This window comes from Arachis stenosperma, chromosome 5, assembly GCF_014773155.1.
Source record: "Arachis stenosperma cultivar V10309 chromosome 5, arast.V10309.gnm1.PFL2, whole genome shotgun sequence".
Lineage (NCBI taxonomy): Eukaryota > Viridiplantae > Streptophyta > Magnoliopsida > Fabales > Fabaceae > Arachis > Arachis stenosperma.
This window is the reverse complement of record NC_080381.1, coordinates 128,373,953-128,388,291: the sequence shown is the minus strand read 5'-3', so window position 1 is coordinate 128,388,291 and position 14,339 is coordinate 128,373,953. Positions and strand designations below refer to the sequence as shown.

Genomic DNA, 14,339 nt, shown 5'->3' with positions numbered 1-14,339 from the left:
ATATTACATATTTTAAAATTAGAAAACATTAAAAGACCATGCGAAGATTGCTGAAGAAAGATTGAAGTTCAAGGTCCTGTGAGGCTAAGAGAGAACAAATTAAAGTCTGAATTATGCAGAGAATCATGAAGTAGAAAATATGATTCTTGAAGAAAATGGAATTTATTGAACTACCAACTAGTTGAAAATTTTTTTATTTAATTTCTAACCTTATACAAGTATCTATTTATATCTACAGCATTAATTATCTAATAACTTTAACTAACTTAAAATAGAATCGCTGCACTGATTTCTTGAGACACAAGTCAGTGAGGATTTTCTTAAATTCTTTAGTCAACTGGTTCTTTTCTCTTTACATCACCCTCAAACTGAAAGAGGAAACTCATGTGAGCCCGAAGTTTGTCTTTGAATTTACTACAAAGATGCAAAGACAGTGAAATTTTGTTGAATTCTTGATGGAGTTAGTGCTTTTCTCTTTACAACACATTCTTGTTGTTTCAACATTTAAACATGACTAAATTACCAAAAATAACTATGAAAGATTATAACTCTGACAAATTTAATCATAAAAGAATTAAAATTAACTTGTAACGATAAAAGATAGGATTTTATAGATAAAACTACCAAAAACCTAAAAATCTCTAAATTTTTCTTTTACTCTAACCTAATCACTCACAAACTCTAATCATACCTCATTTCCATTCTCCAATCTCTTCACCATTCCCAATCTTCCAATCCCTCTTCTATTTCTTCTTTTCCTTCATCTATTCCACCCAAATCTCAACACCCTTAGCAACAATACCTAATAGAAACTCCAAAGGTCCATCGATTTCAAGCTCATCATCAACATCGTTATACAATAGCAGATTAAATAAACACATAGGTCAATTTCTTAAATTCAAACAAACTAGTAAGCAAGCAAAAATTAAGTAAAAAAAAATAGCTTCAATAGCCAAATCAAACTCCATTACTCATTTTGCATTGCAACAAACATGCATTCACTCGAGAAAAAGACGAGCACACGTGAAAATCATAAAAATAATGAAAGCCACAAATCGAGCAACCTTGGTAGTGGAGATCCCGAGCGGTGCATGCCTCGTAGGAATTTATGGCTTCCAAAGCCTCATTTGGGTCCTCATAAACTCCCCAACCGTTAACGGCCTCTTTGGCTTAGCTTCCCCTATCTTGAACCTAAAGGCAAACCTAAATCCGGATCAGAGACAGGGCTTTTTGGACCTCAAATCCAACAATTTCAAGCCTAATGCCTTCTTTACCTTGCTAGCGGCGGTGGAATTGAGGAAATGCTACACCCACTACAAAAAAAACATTGAGTATCATCGGATTTAGCATCTCGAGTTACCGTCAATTTTACTAACAAATTTATGGAGGATTTTTTATGAAATTCGTTACTTCAAATTGTTACTGGCGGATTCACTTATTTGACAGTAAATTCATGGGTAATATTTGGAGAGAAACGGTATGGATTAGGTGCGGACTTTTTTGTTGGATTTACCGTCGGTTTGTTCCGACGGTAAGATATTTTAGTTAAACGTTGCGTTTTGGTGATAGCAGTGGGTTACCGTCGAATTTATCTGACGGTGAACCCCACGGTAATCAGCTCTAAAATTGAAAGCGTAAACTCTCTCCCCCTTCATTTCGAAAATCCTCTCTTTCTCAAACTCTCTCGCTCTACTCAACCCAGCCCCATTCACCACCGCCTAGCACCACTGCCGTTCAACACCACCGCCACTTCAAACACTGCCGCCGCTCCAGCCCCGCCGTCGCCGACCCCCACTCTCTTGCCGCTTCTCTGTTTCTCTCTCTACCAGCCCTTTCGCCGCCGCTCCAGCACCATCGCTGCTCCAGATTCAGGTACATCCTCACTCTCCATCTCCATAATATCTATGTCAAAATTTGAAACATAATTTTTTTAATTGTTAGTGTGTTACCTATTAGTTTGTTATTCTATTAGTGTTAGAAATTTGATTAGTGAGGGTTGTGGCTATTGAATGATGCTGAGTTAGTTGGAGTATTATGCATTTTTTTAAGAATCAAGATGTCTGAGAATGTTGGTTCAAAAATTATGCTTAGTTTGTATCTTTGTATGTGTTAATTGTTACATTAGAATATCAGAACATACAGTGCTTAATTATAATTTATGATTTAGGGTTATGTTAATTTTTTGTCATAATAATTTAGAGTTAAGTTAATTTAGAATTTGTGTGTTGGTTATCATATAATAATTTAAGTTTTATTCTTACTTGTGTGATTGTTATTTGTGTTTTGTTTTTACTTGTTTTGGTTAGATTGAAAAATTATGGGCTATGAAAAAAATTATTTAATTTTTGACGTAAATTCCATTGGTTTGTTTGGTGGGTGGATTAGGATTTTAACCTTTGTATGTTGGTTTGGATGGATATTTGATTTGAAAAAAATTTTTAAAGGGGGAAGAAATCTGAATTTTAGGAGAGATTCTATCGAAACCACTCATTCCAAATAATAAACATCTCATGTTATAAAATCACTCATCCCAAATAATAAACATCTCATGTCATGAAACTACTCATTCTAAAAGCTTAAGCTAATTTTGTGGTTCAAAAAGGATCGATCTTTTGAAACTGGAGCTCTAATATCATGTCATGATACTACTCATCCTAAGAGCTTAAACTGATGGAAAAAGGTAACACTAATGGTTATATCTCTAATATTAAATCGGATATCTCTAAATTTCTGTTATACACATTGTACAAATATTCCATTAGCTCTTTACACTTCCTCGTTTTTTATATTTATCCATGAACGTATACTTCAAAAGAATCACGTTAATTCCTTTTGTGCTATTTTATTCTTTTAATTTCTCTTCTCTATATATCTAAATTTCGAACAAAAACACCAAATATTCTTTTTATTTTGGGTCTTTCAACAAGATAAAAGATAGAGAAAAAGACGAACGATCGGGAGGATCTAATAATTATATAATTATATATATTATAATTTTTGTTAATTTTATTATATACACACAAAAATAATTATTAAATCATTTATTTATTATATATTAAAATATAAAATATATATTTAAAATAAATAAAATAATATATATATTTATATATAAATATATAATTAATTTAATAATTAATTTTTTTATATAAATAATATTTTTAAATTCTTGCATTATCTTTCTATTACATAATTAGATATACTCTATTCTAACTATAAACTGAATGTAAGCCTAAAGTTCGATCCAAAAAATATTAAATAATAAAAAATATAATGAGATCTAAATTTTTATAATTTTTAAATCAACATAAAAAGTGATGCAATATGTTGAATTTTTTTAAAAAAATTTGAATCCTCCTCTAATTTAAAGATATTTTCATAAAAAAGAGTAAATTTTAGTGTATTTTTCAAGATCTGATAGACAGATCTTGTAAACCCCGGTTAAATTAGTTAATAAATTAGTTTTTAATAAGGAGGATTAGAAATGTGAATATTATATTAAATTAGGATAGAGCTCATCGAAACGAGAATTTTGACACTAATTTCGAAGAAAACGGTCCAAAATTGGACCGAACGGGCCGAACCGATTGAACCGGGCCCGAACCGGGCTGTCAGTCCAACCGGACCCACACTTTTAATGAGCCCGAAAGCCCTTCTTCTCCATTTCACCAGCTGCAGCGTGAAAAGCCCCAGGGAGAAGAAAAACACTCCCGAACCCTTACGGTAACCTTCCAACCCCCGTAACTTCTCCGTCCGAGCTCCGATTGCCGCACCGTTTGTAGCCACGCGTCCACCGCTTCGAGCTCTACATTTCTACCGGGACAATTTCACTGGTAACTTGTTTAATCACTCTCAGCCCTCTTTTCCCCCAATTTTCGGATTTTTGAATGTGAAGGTTGAGTTTCTTTGATTTTTGATGTTTTAGGATCCAATTAGCTTGAGAAAAATGTTCACTCTTGCTTATGTGAAGCTTGGGTAAGGTGAGGATACGATAAATATATTTTAATTTCATTAAATTTGAGCTTTGAGTATTAAATTGGGTATATATGTGTTATGAATGTGTATTAGGTTGAAAATAAATAATTGGAGCTTGAAATTGTGAATACTGGAACTTGGAGGAAGCGGATTAGTTGAGTTTTGAGGGGCTGTCTTGGTTTTGAATAAATAGCTTTGGTCGTTACGTGGAAATCGGCTAAGGTATGGTTTAGGTTTCTTGCATTATAATATATGTTCTGTGAAAACTTAGGCTAGATGACATAGGATAAGTTGGAATGCAGGTGTATGTTTAATGTTTAGTAATTTATCGATGAATATATTTGGTTGAAGTTTATTGGATAATTAGTTTTTAATTTTGGATGGTGAATGTTGTTATGTTAATTTGGAGAGAATTATGGTTGAATGTTATTGTTGATTAACTAATGATTTGGTGAATTATTGATTTGAGGTATAACTATTGTGGAGGTTGTTGTGATAATGAGGTATTTTGTGTTAAAAGCCTAGGATTTGTGAACTATGATCCTTAGTTGAATTTTGGTTGTTGGATTTGAATATTGTATGAGTTTAATTGTTGATTTGAGGTAGATTTATTGTGGTGATTGTTATGATGATGAGGAAGGGTATGTTGAATTGAAAAGAAAGCAGGTTTGGACCCGAAAAGGGTGGCAAAGTCCGAGTTTTAGAGGAGATGCTGCCGAAATTTCATAAAAATTAGAGATTTTGTTTATATGATTATCTAAAAAGATTTAGATTCAAAGGGTATATGGTTTGATTTAGAGTTATTAAGAAATGAGCATGTTTTAAGTTTGATTCGTTTAGAAAAGAATGAATTATGTTTGAATTGGAACTATTGATGGACGGAATGGGAGGTGTGATAATGAAGGATAAGGATTGAATATGATTGACGTATAATGATGAATGAGATGCGATTGAGAATGATGTGGATGTTGATGAATTATAATTGAAATTTATATGGCTTATGAATTTGAATAATCTGAGATACGAGATTCCCTGGATTAAGTGCGTGGCTTGCCACCACGTGTACCAGGTTGAAAACTCGATACTATGTTGACCCTACGACGTAAGTGTGTGACCGGGCACTATATAAAACGAGAATGTTACCCCCATTGAGTATTATTGATTATTTGAGAAAAACTATGCATAGACTCTTGGGGATGCACGTCGGGGGACAGTCTAAGTACAATTCAGACTTGTCGGGTTGGCTGGATAACCGACAGATGAGCCTCATCAGCCATAGGACAGGCATGCATCATATGCATATTACTTGAATTACTTGCTTGTGTATTAACTGGGTGTGCCTAAATGTACTTGCCATGTTAAATGTATATTTGTTATCCGCAGTACTTGTAACCTTCTTGTGCTTGCCTTTGTTTGTTTACTTGTCTGTGAAAATGCATGATGGAGTTGGAGGTAAGGAGGAATGGCAGAATGGGATTTAGATTTAAGGTTAAGTTAAGTTAGGTTTAAATATCCTTAGTAAACCACCTTTTATGGCTTCTATTTAATACTTTAAGCTCTATAATCTGAGTGTCGGCATTCTAGGATTGCCTCTGGCATTCCAGGACCTTATATATTATGTGTGTGGCACCTTTACCATACTGAGAACCTCCGGTTCTCATTCCATACTATGTTGTTATTTTTCAGATGCAGGTCGAAAGGCATCTCGTTAGGCGTCTGGACTCTTGAGGCGGAGTGGTTACTGGGATATTTTGTTATGCTATGATGTATATATATGTACTTAGCTTTCTCTCCGCATGACTTATTCTTTTTTATCCTCTTAGAGGTTTATGGAGAGGCAGGATTGTGTATATGTACTTTTGGGTTTTGGATATGTATGTATATACGTGTAAATATTCTCCGGCCAGTCTTGACTTCACAGGCTGAGTTAGGAGCTTGGTATTTTGTATCTTTGGCACTCTATTCCCACTTCTGTTATCTTGTGTTTAATAGTTATGGTTTTCTTAGCACGCAGGTTAACTCGTTCCTTGAGCGTTGCGCTTTTATTTCGCGATTTTTGTTTCCTCTATTCTTCAAGGCTCCTAGCATATTATAATTCTTCTGCTATTATATGTACTTATTTTATTCAGAGGTCGTAATACCACACCACCTCTGTTTTACGACTTAAGCGTAAAATTTAGTGTGGTAGGGTGTTACATTATGGTATCAGAGCCTGGTTCGTTCCAATAGAGCCTGAAGGACGGACTGATTGTGCTTCTGTGCATTCTCTGAATATGTGTTTATGTGCTATTAGGATATCTGACTGATATATATGGCATAAACGTTTGTGAGCATGCATTTCGAACTTAAAGCATTAGACATGCATATTGAGACTGATCAACTTAATATCACTTGTTTGGTGTATATAGGGACCAGATGTCAACTCGCGGACGCGGTCGCGGGCGAGGTAGAGGTAGGACAGGCACCGTTACTCCTGCCCCCATAAGGACTGATCCAGTAGACTTTATGGCTGCCTTAGGAAATATGGCCGCAGCTATGCAGGCAACAGCTGAGGCACTGGGTAATCAGATAAATCAGGATAATCATGGGAACAATAATGATGAGAACGGTCCTATGACACTTGCAACGTTTCTGAAAGTTCACCCTCCGACTTTTAGGGGATCCTCAAATCCCACTGATGCAGATAATTGGATCCAGGCTATGGAACGGGCATTACAGGCCCAACAGGTTCCTGAGGAGCAATGGGTTGAATTTGGAACTTATCAGCTGCAAGGTGAGGCTCAGTATTGGTGGCAGGGAACCCAACGTATCTTACAGCCTGATGGTGCTGCGATTCCTTGGGAGGTTTTCCGGACAGAGTTCTATAAGAAATACTTTCCTAATTCAGCCAGAAATGCCAAGGAACTTGAATTAATGCAGTTAAAGCAGGGACAGATGACTGTTGCTGAGTATACTAGTAAATTTGAGGAGTTATGTCGCTTTTCTCGTATCTGTCAAGGTGCGCCTGAAGATTTTGCTGAATGGAAGTGTATTAAATATGAGGAAGGTCTTCGGAGCGATATTCTGAGCTTCGTTGCCCCAATGGAGATCAGGGTATTTTCTGAATTGGTAAATAAGAGTAGAGTGGCTGAGGATTGTGTGAGGAAGGCGGCAGCAGAGAAAGGAAGTTTGAGGGTGCCTTTTCAGAGGCCTTCTAGGAGGAACTTTGCTCCGAGAGGTAGAAATTTCAAGCGTGGAGGTTTTGTTCCGCAGCAGACTCAGGATCAAGATAATTACAGAAGGCCGAATACCAATGCTAGTCAAGGAAAAAGGTTTGGGAAGCATCCACAGCAAGATCTGAACTGTCAGAAGTGCGGAAGGTATCACCCTGGAGTTCCGTGCAGATTCGGACTTGGAGTATGCTATTCTTGTGGACAGCCCGGGCATATGGCCACCAATTGCCAGGAGAAGAAGAAGTATGAGACTGGTAGGGTGCAGCAGCCAGGGAGAGTATACACCACTTCTACCATAGGTGCTGAGGGATCTGAGACACTGATTAGAGGTAATTGTGAAATGGCTGGTAAAATCTTAAATGCTTTATTTGATTCAGGAGCAAGTCATTCATTTATTGCATTTGAAAAGGCCCATGAGTTAGGATTGAGAATGGTGGTCTTAGCTTATGATTTAAAAGTATATAATGCTACTCATGAAGCTATGGTGACTAGGATAGGATGTCCACAAGTTCCCTTTCGAGTACAACAACATGAATTTGTGCATGATTTGATTTGTTTGCCTATGACTGGTCTTGATCTCATTTTGGGATTGGATTGGTTATCCAAGAATCATGTTTTACTTGATTGTTCTGAAAAGTCAGTACAGTTTATGCCGAAAGGGTCAGAAGCACCGGTTGTGGTGAATAGTTACTATTTGAATTCTATGATAGTAAACTATTCTGGAACTGAATGTCAGGGTATTATGTTATTAACTGCGGGAGTATCAGGTGATGATCAGAGTTTAAAGCAGATTCCGGTTGTATGTGAATTTCCAGATGTGTTTCCGGATGATATTAATGAATTCCCACCTAACCGAGAGGTTGAATTTGCAATCGAGTTGGTACCTAGAGTCGTTCCGATTTCAATTACTCCTTACAGGATGTCACCTTTAGAAATGGCTGAACTGAAAGCTCAGCTGGAGGATCTGTTGGGTAAGCATTTTATCCGACCAAGTGTTTCTCCGTGGGGAGCACCAGTGTTACTGGTAAAGAAGAAGGATGGGAGTATGCGGTTGTGTGTCGATTATCGGCAATTGAATAAAATCACAGTGAAGAATAAATATCCGTTGCCTAGAATCGATGATCTAATGGATCAGTTACAGGGTGCCGGTGTGTTTTCTAAGATTGATTTGCAATCCGGATATCATCAGATAAGGGTTAGAAATGAGGATATTCCGAAAACTGCTTTCAGAACCCGTTATGGTCATTATGAGTATACAGTAATGTCTTTCGGGTTAACTAATGCCCCCGCAGTATTTATGGATTATATGAATAGGATTTTCCGACCATATTTGGACAAGTTTGTTATTGTCTTCATTGATGATATTCTTGTTTATTCTAAGACTGAAGAGGAGCATGCTGATCACTTGCGAACTGTGCTGCAAATTCTGAGAGACAGAAAATTGTATGCTAAGTTATCTAAATGTGAGTTCTGGAAGAGTGAAGTGAAGTTTCTCGGCCACGTGGTGAGTAAGCAGGGAATAGCTGTGGATCCTGCTAAGGTGGAAGCAGTGATGAATTGGGAGCGACCAACTTCAGTGACAGAGATCAGAAGTTTCCTAGGTTTGGAGGGATATTATCGCAGATTCATTAAGGGATTTTCACAGATCGCCTTACCATTAACTAAATTGACTAGGAAGGATACACCTTTTATCTGGACTCCGGAATGTGAAGAGAGTTTTCAGGCATTGAAGCACAGGTTGACTACTGCACCTGTATTGGTATTACCTGAACCAAGTGAACCGTTTGAAGTGTATTGTGATGCATCTCTGAAAGGTTTGGGGTGTGTTCTGATGCAGCACCAGAATGTTGTAGCATACGCCTCACGACAGTTAAGGCCGCATGAGATGAACTACCCGACACATGATTTAGAACTTGCTGCTATTGTGTTTGCTTTAAATATTTGGAGGCATTACCTCTATGGCGTTAAGTTTCTTGTTTTCTCAGACCATAAGAGTTTGAAGTATCTTTTTGAGCAGAAAGAGTTGAATATGCGTCAGAGGAGGTGGATGGAGCTTCTGAAAGATTATGATTTTGAATTGAATTATCATCCAGGAAAAGCGAACGTTGTGGCGGACGCTTTGAGTCGGAAGTCTTTATATGCAGCTTGAATGATGCTACGGGAGGAAGAGTTACTGAAGGCATTCCAAGATTTGAATTTGGGAGTTAGAGAAGAATCTGGAATCCTGTGTTTGAGTCAGTTGCAAATTTCTAGTGATTTTAAATCAGAACTTCTGAAGGCTCATCGAGATAGTGAAGCGTTACGTAAGGTACTACCAGTAGTCGAACAGGGGAAACAGTGGAGAGTGTCAGAAGGACATGATGGTTTGTGGAAGTTTAAGAACCGGATTGTTGTGCCAGATATTGGAGACCTGCGACAGAGAATCTTGAAGGAAGCTCATAAGAGCGGGTTTTCAATTCACCCAGGGAGCACTAAAATGTATCAAGATCTGAAAGCGGTTTTCTAGTGGCCAGGGATGAAGAATGATGTGGCATTATATGTATCTAAATGTTTAACGTGTCAGAAGGTTAAGATTGAGCATCAGAGACCATCAGGAACCCTTCAGCCTTTGGAGATTCCACAATGGAAACGGGAAAGTATCGCAATGGATTTTGTGATAGGTTTGCCTAGAACTCGGTCTGGTTGTGACGCTATTTGGGTGGTTGTGGATCGACTGACAAAATCAGCTCACTTTCTTCCTATCCGAATAAGTTGTTCAATGGAAGAATTAGCTCGAATGTATATTAAAGAGATTGTCAAGTTGCATGGCGTGCCTTCTACCATTATATCTGATAGGGATCCTCGCTTTACATCAAGATTCTGGGGAGCTTTTCAGCGTGCATTTGGGACTCAGTTAAGTTTAAGTACTGCATATCACCCTTAGACAGATGGTCAGTCAGAGAGAACTATTCAGACCTTGGAGGATATGCTAAGGGCTTGTGTTTTGGACCAGCCTGTGAGCTGGGATCGGTATATGCCATTAATTGAATTTGCTTATAATAATAGCTATCATGCGAGCATCGGAATGGCTCCATATGAGGCTCTGTATGGCAGAAAATGTCAGTCTCCACTATGTTGGTATGAAACTGGAGAAAGGAGCTTATTAGGGCCTGAAATGATAGCTGAAACGACTGAGCAGATAAAGAAAATTCATAGTCGAATGCTTATAACCCAAAGCCGCCAGAAGAGCTATGCTGATCAGAGGCGAAAGCCTTTGGAATTCGAAGAAGGAGAACATGTCTTTCTGAAAGTTACACCAACCACTGGCGTGGGAAGAGCTATTAAGACCAAGAAACTGAATCCCCGTTATATTGGACCGTTTGAGATTCTGAAGAGAATTGGACCAGTGGCTTATAGAATTGCCTTACCGCCGTACCTTTCAAATTTGCACGATGTATTTCATGTATCACAGCTTCGGAAGTATACTCCTGATGCAAGTCATGTTCTAAAACCAGAACCAATCCAAGTGAGAGAAGATCTAACACTCCCAGTAATTCCGGTGAGGATTGATGACACCAGTGTTAAACGATTACGAGGAAGGGAAGTATCATTGGTAAAAGTAGCTTGGAGTCGATCTGGTATCGAGGAACATACCTGGGAACTCGAATCAGATATGCGAAAGGACTATCCAAATCTCTTTTCAGGTAACTAGATTTGAATTTTGAGGGCAAAATTCTTTATTAGGTGGGTAGGATGTAAACCCCGGTTAAATTAGTTAATAAATTATTTTTTAATAAGGAGGATTAGAAATGTGAATATTATATTAAGTTAGGATAGAGCTCATCGAAACGAGAATTTTGACACCAATTTCGAAAAAAACGGTCTAAAATTGGACCGAACGGGCCGAACCGATTGAACCGGGCCCGAACCGGGCTGTCAGTCCAACCGGACCCACACTTTTAATGAGCCCGAAAGCCCTTCTTCTCCATTTCACCAGCTGCAGCGTGAAAAGCCCCAGGGAGAAGAAAAACACTCCCGAACCCTTACGGTAACCTTCCAACCCCCGTAACTTCTCCGTCCGAGCTCCGATTGCCGCACCGTTTGCAGCCACGCGTCCACCGCTTCGAGCTCTACATTTCTACCGGGACAATTTCACTGGTAACTTGTTTAATCACTCTCAGCCCTCTTTTCCCCCAATTTTCGGATTTTTGAATGTGAAGGTTGAGTTTCTTTGATTTTTGATGTTTTAGGATCCAATTAGCTTGAGAAAAATGTTCACTCTTGCTTATGTGAAGCTTGGGTAAGGTGAGGATACGATAAATATATTTTAATTTCATTAAATTTGAGCTTTGAGTATTAAATTGGGTATATATGTGTTATGAATGTGTATTAGGTTGAAAATAAATAATTGGAGCTTGAAATTGTGAATATTGGAACTTGGAGGAAGCGGATTAGTTGAGTTTTGAGGGGCTGTCTTGGTTTTGAATAAATAGCTTTGGTCGTTACGTGGAAATCGGCCAAGGTATGGTTTAGGTTTCTTGCATTTAATATATAATGTTCTGTGAAAACTTAGGCTAGATGACCATAGGATAAGTTGGAATGCAGGTGTATGTTTAATGTTTAGTAATTTGTCGATGAATATATATTTGGTTGAAGTTTATTGGATAATTAGTTATTAATTTTGGATGGTGAATGTTGTTATGTAATTTGGAGAGAATTATGGTTGAATGTTACTGTTAATGAACATGGTTGGTTTAGTGCTTGTTGATTAATTAATGATTTGGTGAATTATTGATTTGAGGTATAACTATTGTGGAGGTTGTTGTGATAATGAAGTATTTTGTGTTAAAAGCCTAGGATTTGTGAACTATGATTCTTAGTTGAATTTTGGTTGTTGGATTTGAATATTGTATGAGTTTAATTGTTGATCTGAGGTAGATTTATTGTGGTGATTGTTATGATGATAAGGAAGGGTATGTTGAATTGAAAAGAATGCAGGTTTGGACCCGAAAAGGGTGGCAAAGTCCGAGTTTTAGAGGAGATGCTGCCGAAATTTCATAAAAATTAGAGATTTTGTTTATATGATTATCTAAAAAGATTTAGATTCAAAGGGTATATGGTTTGATTTAGAGTTATTAAGAAAATGAGCATGTTTTAAGTTTGATTCGTTTAGAAAAGAATGAATTATGTTTTGAATTGGAACTATTGATGGACGGAATGGGAGGTGTGATAATGAAGGATAAGGATTGAATATGATTGACGTATAATGATGAATGAGATGCGATTGAGAATGATGTGGATGTTGATGAATTATAATTGAATTATTTATATGGCTTATGAATTTGAATAATCTGAGATACGAGATTCCCTGGATTAAGTGCCGTGGCTTGCCACCACGTGTACCAGGTTGAAAACTCGATACTATGTTGACCCTACGACGTAAGTGTGTGACCGGGCACTATATAAATTCCCGGGAATGTTACCCCCATTGAGTATTATTGATTATTTGAGAAAAACTATGCATAGACTCTTGGGGATGCACGTCGGGGGACAGTCTAAGTACAATTCAGACTTGTCGGGTTGGCTGGATAACCGACAGATGAGCCTCATCAGCCATAGGACAGGCATGCATCATATGCATATTACTTGAATTACTTGCTTGTGTATTAACTGGGTGTGCCTAAATGTACTTGCCATGTTAAATGTATATTTGTTATCCGCAGTACTTGTAACCTTCTTGTGCTTGCCTTTGTTTATTTACTTGTCTGTGAAAATGCATGATGGAGTTGGAGGTAAGGAGGAATGGCAGAATGGGATTTAGATTTAAGGTTAAGTTAAGTTAGGTTTAAATATCCTTAGTAAACCACCTTTTATGGCTTCTATTTAATACTTTAAGCTCTATAATATGAGTGTCGGCGTTCTAGGATTGCCTCTGGCATTCCCAGGACCTTATATATTATGTGTGTGGCACCTTTACCATACTGAGGACCTCCGGTTCTCATTCCATACTATGTTGTTATTTTTCAGATGCAGGTCGAAAGACATCTCGTTAGGTGTCTGGACTCTTGAGGCGGAGTGGTTACTGGGATATTTTGTTATGCTATGATGTATATATATGTACTTAGCTTTCTCTCCGCATGACTTATTCTTTTTTATCCTCTTAGAGGTTTATGGAGAGGCAGGATTGTGTATATGTACTTTTGGATTTTGGATATGTATGTATATACGTGTAAATATTCTCCGGCCAGTCTTGACTTCACAGGCTGAGTTAGGAGCTTGGTATTTTGTATCTTTGGCACTCTATTCCCACTTCTGTTATCTTGTGTTTAATAGTTATGGTTTTCTTAGCACGCAGGTTAACTCGTTCCTTGAGCGTTGTGCTTTTATTTCGCGATTTTTGTTTCCTCTATTCTTCAAGGCTCCTAGCATATTATAATTCTTCTGCTATTATATGTACTTATTTTATTCAGAGGTCGTAATACCACATCACCTCTGTTTTACGACTTAAGCGTAAAATTTAGTGTGGTAGGGTGTTACAGATCTAATAGATCTATACTAATATATCTATACAATTTATAAAGGAAGACAATAAAACACTACAAAAAAAATACCACATATGAATATTAAAAGAGAAAAATAGAAACTAAAACAAACTAAAAGATAAAACAGAAATAGTGTTGATTTTGGAAAAAGATTTTATTATTTATTGTACGTCGTTGGTTGATTAAGAATGAAAAAGTATAAGAGGATAACATTAAATAACGTAAACAATAAATTTAAAAAATATATTTAATTAATTTTAAAAATCATATTTTAAAAATTTTTAAAATCAGATTTTTAATAATTGTAATCAAAATTTAATATAATTCTATTTTCACTTCCACTCACTCCACAAACCCTAATCTCTCTTAACACTGTTTGTTATCCCTTCATCCTAATTTTTTTCTTCTTCCTTTCTCGTCGCTGGCGTCGCCTGATTCGCCTCTTCCTCCATCCCCGCGTCGCCGTCCTCCATTGCGCCGCCTCCGCCCTCGCGTCGCCCTCCTAAAAGAAACATCTATCTAAAAAAAGAAACATCTACATCGAAACAAATAAACATTTATTTAAATAAAACATCCCTCTAAAAATAAAGTAACATCCACCTAAAATAAAAGAAGCATACAATTCATCGTTAAA

The 14,339-nt window shown here is 37.1% G+C and overlaps 2 protein-coding genes across 2 annotated transcripts; both read left to right on the top strand.

Annotated features, from left to right (window-relative positions):
* The first annotated feature begins 6,387 nt into the window (after positions 1-6,387).
* Positions 6,388-9,333, top strand: LOC130981374 (uncharacterized). The gene is made up of 3 exons (XM_057904964.1): positions 6,388-8,064; positions 8,215-9,178; positions 9,278-9,333. Exons 1-3 carry the CDS (start codon positions 6,388-6,390, stop codon positions 9,331-9,333), a joined length of 2,697 nt encoding a protein of 898 aa, XP_057760947.1.
* A 915-nt stretch (positions 9,334-10,248) lies between these two features.
* LOC130981373 (uncharacterized) lies at positions 10,249-10,875 on the top strand. The gene has a single exon (XM_057904963.1). The coding sequence runs from the start codon at positions 10,249-10,251 to the stop codon at positions 10,873-10,875; it is 627 nt and encodes a 208-aa protein (XP_057760946.1).
* Positions 10,876-14,339: the final 3,464 nt, after the last annotated feature.

Excerpts from the sequence above, each read along its gene's own strand:
- LOC130981374 (XM_057904964.1), top strand. The coding sequence starts at position 6,388 with ATGTCAACTCGCGGACGCGGTCGCGGGCGAGGTAGAGGTAGGACAGGC. Across the intron at positions 8,065-8,214 it reads TTGAATTTGCAATCGAGTTG|AAGAAGGATGGGAGTATGCG; the intron begins GTACCTAGAGTC and ends TTACTGGTAAAG. Across the intron at positions 9,179-9,277 it reads TGTTTTCTCAGACCATAAGA|GAAAAGCGAACGTTGTGGCG; the intron begins GTTTGAAGTATC and ends ATTATCATCCAG.
- LOC130981373 (XM_057904963.1), top strand. The coding sequence starts at position 10,249 with ATGGCTCCATATGAGGCTCTGTATGGCAGAAAATGTCAGTCTCCACTA.